The sequence below is a fragment of the Crocuta crocuta genome, unplaced genomic scaffold, assembly GCF_008692635.1.
Source record: "Crocuta crocuta isolate KB4526 unplaced genomic scaffold, BGI_CrCroc_1.0 scaffold61, whole genome shotgun sequence".
In the NCBI taxonomy this organism is placed as follows: Eukaryota; Metazoa; Chordata; class Mammalia; order Carnivora; family Hyaenidae; genus Crocuta; species Crocuta crocuta.
Genome location: NW_027528369.1, coordinates 6,944,307 through 6,951,579, shown reverse-complemented (window position 1 = coordinate 6,951,579; position 7,273 = coordinate 6,944,307). Strand labels below are relative to the sequence as shown.

The 7,273-nt window shown below is 46.8% G+C and overlaps 1 protein-coding gene across 1 annotated transcript in view; it reads right to left on the bottom strand.

Moving 5' to 3' along the window:
• The window catches only part of CDH13 (cadherin 13), a 1,024,187-nt gene that overhangs the window by 248,453 nt on the left and 768,461 nt on the right, over positions 1-7,273 (bottom strand). Inside the window, exon 7 of the mRNA XM_077754065.1 lies at positions 2,341-2,519. Coding sequence (XP_077610191.1) covers positions 2,341-2,519 — 179 coding nt within the window. The remainder of the gene's footprint in view (positions 1-2,340; positions 2,520-7,273) is intronic.

Sequence of the window (7,273 nt, the reverse complement as noted above, 5' to 3'; positions counted from 1 at the left end):
CTACTGAAGTGCAAACTCTTCCTTTCCGACACATTCTTGCCTGTACCCCAAAGGTGTATAATGAAGACTGTTAGCAATGCTCCCACCATGCTTAGGGCGGTGGGGCTGCGGACACGCACAAGGTCGCAGTGCCTGCTCTCCGTTAAGTCTACAGTGGAGGCTGGCATTGCCCACCAGAACTTTCTGTGATGGTGACAAGATTCCATATCTGTCCTGGCTGATGCATTTTTACATTTTCATTTCAATTAATGGAAATTTAAAAAAAAAAAACCTGCCCATGACTAGTGGTTACTGTGTTGGGCAGTGCTCCTCTAGACCCAGAGGAAGTGCTATTCTTTTTAAGTTTGTTTGTTTATGTAGAGGGTGAGAGAGTAGGGGAGGGCAGAGGGGTAAAGAGAGAAGGAGGGGAGAGAGCGGGGGGAGGGACACAGAGAATCTTAAAGAGGCTCTGAGCTATTGGCGCACAGCCGGATGTGGGGCTCAAACCCATGAACTGTGAGATCATGACCTGAGCTGAAATCAAGAGTCCTATGCTTAAGTGACTAGGCCACTCAGATACCCCAGGAGGGGGACATTTTTTTAAAATTGTTTTTTAAATATTTATTTTTGAGAGAGATGGGGGAGGTGTGGAGTGGGCAGAGAGAGGGAGACACAGAATCCGAAGCAGGCTCCAGGCTCCAAGCTGTCAGCACAGAGCTTGACGTGGGGTCCAAATCCATGAGCCATGAGATCATGACCTGAGCCTAAGCTGGAAGCTCAACCAACTGAGCCCCCCAGGCACCCCGGGAGGGGGATATTCTTCAAGGAGACATATGGTGCTTAAAGGAGCACACAGCAAAGGCCAGGTAACGACTACAGGTACCTGCAGCCAGAGGCGGGAGGAACAGGAAGGCGGTGGAAGACTTTGGTCTCAGGAAGCCTCAGGAGGAACGGCTTGTTGTGGTGTTGTGGTTGTTTATTTTTGAGAGGGAGCCCAAGTGGGGGAGGGGCAGAGACGCCCAAGCAGGCTCCATGCTGCCAGTGCAGAGCCCTTCGAGGGGCCGGAACCCACGAACGGGGAGTTCAGAACCTGAGCCGAAGCTGGATGCTTAGCTGACTTAGGGAGCCCCCAGGAAGAACAACTTCTTAAAAGCTGTCACCCTTAGCCTGATTCCTGGCAGAAGCTACAGCGTGGAGAAGCAGAGAGAAGACATTTCTAACCCAAGGGTTTGTTTCATCCAAGAGATGAGAGGAAAATGCAGAGCCCATTAGGGAAACCCAGCAGTTTCCATGGGGCAGGTGGTGCTTGTGGAAGGTCAAGGGTGACCCCGGGAGTCATTTCCGTGGGATGACGCCATGCTGGGAACAAAGAATTCCAGGATGGGAGCAGCTCTGGGGTGGGCGGAGGCGGTGAGGGGCAGAGGGGAGGCCCTAAGTTGGTTTACTATGCTGTGTTCGAAGGACCAGGAGTCGCTCCTACTGAGAGGAGGCCGTGGGGAGCTGCAGAGGGACATGCAGCTCGGGAGGGGGGACCGAGGGGCACACGTTGGGGGACATGAACTGGGCAGGAGCCCACGCCCCACGTACATGGGACCGCAACCGCCAGCTTGATCTGACTGTCACATCTGATGCCACCGACTGCCCGCATGTGGAAATTGGGCCTCAGATTTCTGGGAATTGATTTTCAGGAAGGCTGGAAGTTGGAAAGTTCAAAAAAATGAGGTCTAAGTATTTTGACGTGGCCACTAACGTGCAAACCTGAAAGCATCCTCGGTAAAACCAAAGAGTGAGGGTGCGGACTGGCTGAGGTCCCTGGGTCACCTGTGTGTGACATCTGACCTACATGACGGGTGAGGGGTCCCAGTGACGGCCTAAGGGTGAAGCAGGAGAGAGGGGCTCTGGGGGAACATGGCGACGCACGCAGCAGAGGGCTCGGGAAAGAAGAGAAGTCCAAGCCATCCAACTCTGTGATCTGGAACAAAGCCACCTGTTTGTCTGTCCCCTACCTCCCTGCCTGCCCTTCCTTCCTTCGTCCCATCCCCTCCCGTCCCCTCCCTCTGGAAGACGGGTAAGGATAGAGTCTCATCACGAGGGCTCATAGGTAAGTGCTTGGCGAGGAAACTGAGGCACTGAGTAGAACGAATACAAATAATTCCGAAGGATGCGTGCGGCCTTTAAGAGTGTGTGTTTTCGGCTCACAAGATATCCAAGTTCCCCTTCTGGATTCCCCCACCCAACCACGTGTAAATGCCTCCTTTCCACCTCTCCACGTAAGGTGCCTTTGCCGGAAGCCCCACGCCACCCCTCCTGTGAGAGCCGCATTCGATTCTCGATGGAAAAGATGTGTGCCTTTCAGCTCACCTCTCGGTCCAGCAAGGCAGGTGACACGACAGTGACGATGTCCCCCTTTTCAGGATCAATGTAGAACATGTTTGGCGATGGCTTGTCAGGCGTCTGCTGACGGATATTGTACCGCAGGAGGGCATTATCTGTGGCCGGGTCGTCCGCATCAAAGGCTGTCATCCGCATCACTGTGGTCCCTAAGGGGGCAGGAGAGACGGGCAGGAGACGGTCACCCAGGGGACAGTGATGGGCAGNGATGCACCAGCCACTTTCCAAATTAAAAAGGAAAGCATTTCCAAAACCATGTTATATTTTTGCTGTTCTCTGACTCTCTCTCCATCACATTAAAAGACCTGAAATAAAGAAAAGAAATCTTCGCCGTTCAGCAGATTGACAGCTTCATTTTTCCTCCTGTGGATATGCTGTTTATTTTCACAGGCTTTCATTCAATTGTGAATGTGGCTGCATGACAATGGCCTTTATTTTCAAAGCTCTTAGTGGATGCCTATTACATGTGGGGCTCCAGGCTGCGTGATGAGGAAACAGAGGTGAGAAAAGGCATTCTCCTGTGTCCAGCAGGTCAGAGATTAGGAAGAGCGACAGCAGATTAAAAAAAAAAACAAAAACGAACCATCACAAATGCATTGAGAGGCAACATTATGAATACATAAGAGAAGAACTTCATCTGACCTGGGGCTCAGGAAAGATGCCAGTGCAGGCACCTAAGGAGTGAGTAGGTGTAAGCAATGTGAAGGAGGGAGTCCACGATGGGGAAAGGGGTTCCAGTAAAAGGGAATGTGAGCAAACATCATTTGAGCCCCCATCGTGTGGCAGCCACTGTCGGAGGGACTTCAGATACGCAGATGATATGGATCTGAAGGCGATGTGGACTATTTGACTATGTCAAAGGTTGATGAGGGTGTCAGATACTGGGTCTTGCTCACACACAGCTGATATGAAGAATTGGTGTCAGCTACTTTGGAGGACATTTGAGTAGCAACTAGTAAAAAAAAAAATACTTTTACCCATTTGGCATCTACTGCCAAGAAATACTTGCACGTGGGGCACCTGGGTGGCTCAGCTGGGTAAGCGTCTGACTTCTGATTTCAGTTCAGGTCATGATCTCACGGTTTGTGGGATCAAGCCCTGTGTCAGGCTGTGTGCTAAGAGCATGAAGCCTGCTTGGGATTCTCTCTCTCCCTTTCTCTCTGTCCATTCCTCTCTCACATGCTCTCTCTCTCAAAATAAATAAGTAAACTTAAAAAAAAAAAGAAAGAAAGAAACACCTGGATGTATCAACAAAGGGTTCTTGCAAGGATATGCACCACAGGATTATCCATCACTGTGAAAGATTTGGAAACAACCTAACTGTCCACACAACAGAGGATGTGCTAAAATGAGGGGATTCCCCACACTATGAAAAATTTTGTAGCAGGCAGAAAAAGGTTATAGGTCTAATGTGTTCTAACATGGAAGGCTGTCCAAGATAGAGTACCATGTGAAATGATCAGGTTGAAGAATGTTACTCACAGTACGGCATCATTTTTGTGGACCCACTTCCACACAGAAAATGCCACAATATGTTATAAATATATTTTGCAGATACAGTTTATGCCCATAAAAGCATAGAAGGTCTATGAAAGTGGACTTCACATTGGTGAAGGGGAGCAAATTTTGCCACTCCAAGATATGCCTCTTTGGCATATAGATTATTTTAAGCTGGTTATTTTTAAGAAGCTGCAGACACAAGAGAAGTTCTGAAAATCAAAAAGTTACACCTCTTGTAAGGAACATTTCCATCTGTAAGGGAAATCTTCATTTATAAGGGTGTTACCCTCACTGTACCAGTATGAGAAGGATGAGTCTAAATCTTGAGAAACTGTTATCATTGGAGCAGGCAGGGACTAAAATCTGCATAACAATTCTACCCTCACTGATTGTATTTTTCCTGGTCACCTCCCGTAACTCACCCCTCCCCCCACTTCTCCCCATCTGTAGCTGAAGATGGTATTTAAGGTTATGGCTTCAGGCATTTCAGGAAATTATTCCATTTGCCGGTCTCTCCCATGTACATAGGAGGTATACAGGTTGTTAAACTTTTGTTTCATTTTCTCTGGTTTATCTATCTCATGTCAATTTGAGTCTTAGACCAGCCAGAAGAACCCTGAAGGCCAGAGAAAAAATTTTCCTTCCCAACAGTGGTTATATATGAGAAAGTACAAGGGGGATTGGGATTAAGGATGGTGAGGAGGAGGTTAAGATTTTGGCCCAATCTATAATGTTTTGATCATTTTTTTACAAGGAGAATGCATTACTTTTGTGATTAAATGTTAATGTAAAAGGATCATAATTATAAATACTGTTAATCTAAAAATAAAATAGCCAGTATTTTACTAGCAAAATAGGTTATTCAGGAATAGCAGAGAATTACAATTCTGGACCCGCAAACTACTACTACAAAGCCATCGACAAGTCCAACAAACAAAGGAGAATGATGTTATTTTATCAAGAAGTAAGAAGTTGGGGAGGGGTTGTTTTGAAAGAAAGTCCACTGGAGAAAAGCAAGAGTTCGAAGTGATGACAGTTACTCATTGGCTGAGTTGTAGGGGTGGTCGATTTCTTGTGCTAGATGCAATGTGCATCCTTCCCTGTGGGGACCTGTAATTGATAATTCTTTCTTGTTGAGGGTTCTTCTGTTGTGTCTGTAATTGACAATTCTCCTCTAATTGACATGGAGCGGTGTGCTCGCCTTCCCAACCTTCCCCTTGCCAGCCCCCCACTTTAGTAAGGTTTCCTTGTATTGATTTCACAAGCCCAAAAGAAGCATGGGGTAGAACAGAATCAGGCATATTTGCCTGAGGGTCTTGACAATTGCAAGCCATGTATCTGGCTCAGGGCGACCTGCCCAACTATAATTTTTCATTGCAGTCTACTCTTCTAAGAATATAGGGCCCACCTGTGGATTCTGACCCCTTCTGGACGCACAAAATGTGAACTATCGGGTAAGAGATGAAAGCAGTCCAGTCCAGTAGTACCCCGCAGAAGTATTCACATGTGGAAAATATCGAACCTTAAAGCAAACATGAAATTCATCTGGCTTAGCTGCCATCTTTTTACTCCTTTTCCATCTATAACAGTGCTTCTCAAACCATCCAAAGTACTTTACTTTTTCTCACAATCGGAAACAGATTAGCAGCCATTAGCTCTGATTGATCAGGCAAACAAGGGGATCTGATCACCATAAGGCCGGATGGATTTCTAGAGCAGTCTCAGTGCTGTCATTAGGCTGGATACATCAGGCACATTTTCTATTCTACAATGTTTCTTTGCCCCTCTTTGTTTCCTTGTTTCTTTCTTTTTTAATAGTTTACTGTCAAGTTGGTTTCCATATAATACCCAGTGCTCCTTCTTTGTTTCTTTGTGAAATTGTCGCAAGGCAAACTTCAGGGTCCAGGGCAAGAAGAGATCATTCTTGGGGGCGTCTGGGGGGCTCAGTCAGTTAAGTGTCTGACTTTGGCTCAGGTCATGATCTCACGGTTCGTGGGTTTGAGCCCCACTGTCTGGCTCTGTGCTGACAACTCAGAGCCTGGAGCCTGCTTTGGATTTTTTGTCTCCCTCTCTCTCTGCCCCTCTCTCGCTCATGCTCTCTCTCCCAAAAATAAGTAAACATTTAATAAATTTATATATATAAATTATATATATAAGAAATATATATATATAAATTATGTATATATATATGTGTGAAATAATTCTTGGCTTGTGCCCCTACCTTATCTTGCCCTTTGCCTTCAGAAAATACTAGCAAACAGTTTGGCACTTTGTTTCCCATTGACACACGCAATAGAATCAGGGTCTTTTTCTTAACCTGGCGGTCCAGACAGCCATTCCCTGTCTAGAAGGGTGACACTTACTTGCCTCCTTGGTCTAGGAGAACATGATACTTTCACCAGGATGGCTTCAGAAACCAGAGGCAGCCCTCAGGCCTATAATCTCGCCACGGACATGCTCAGTGAGTTCCTTGTGGCCAGAGGCATGAAGGAGGCCTCAACGCTATCAATTCCACAGGAAATTGTCTCTGGTTAAGTATGTATGACCCAGCGCCTTGCACTCTGTTAATGTCTAATGAATGCTTGAGTGATGGGGTCTTTGCCCTATTTAATCTGCTTTTAATCGAAGTCCAAGATGAACAAGGAAAATCATGCATAAAAGTGAAGCCGTCAAGGCTTGCATGTGGCATGGCTCCCCCTAAAAGGATGAGGGGAAGGAACAAAGACCTTGAGGCTCATGAATTTTCAATTTTCACCAGGAAATTCACTGATGATGCCTTTTTTGGTGGTTATTGTTACAGATTTAATAACATAACACAAGGCTATACTGGGATGCTCCCAAGTTACCTCGAAAGTGCTTTTTCTTGTACGAATCATTGGGGAGCAAGTGAAGTTGATCTTATGCACTGCCTTCGTCCCAGCCCCGACGTGGGTACAGAACAGGATTTATGTCTGCGGCCCACCTCCATGGAGACTGAATAATGTCTAAGTCACATCAATACATTTGTAGCATTGAAGAAGATGACCTTGCGGTGATGTTTAGGTTCAGGTCTTGCTGTGTGAACACAGGCAAGTTATTCAGACCTACCCAAGCCTCAGTTTCTCCAGTTGCAACAGGAGGATATTAGAAACACTTTCCTCTTTGGGCTCCATAAGGGTAGTATGGGATACTGTATTAAAGAACTCGGTGTAATACATTAGTGTTCTGAGGAGGATGCCTTTTCTTACCCAACCTGCCCCGGGTTCTGAGGCATCATGGTGGTGTAGGCGACGGCCTCAGACCACGGAGCCATCCACAGAACCCGGTACCTGCCGTGGTGAGCCCAGCTGCCCATCATCCCTGAGTCACCCTGCCTCACCTTCTCCCTTCCACCCTGTCCGTGGTCTTAGTTTGCCGACCTGGG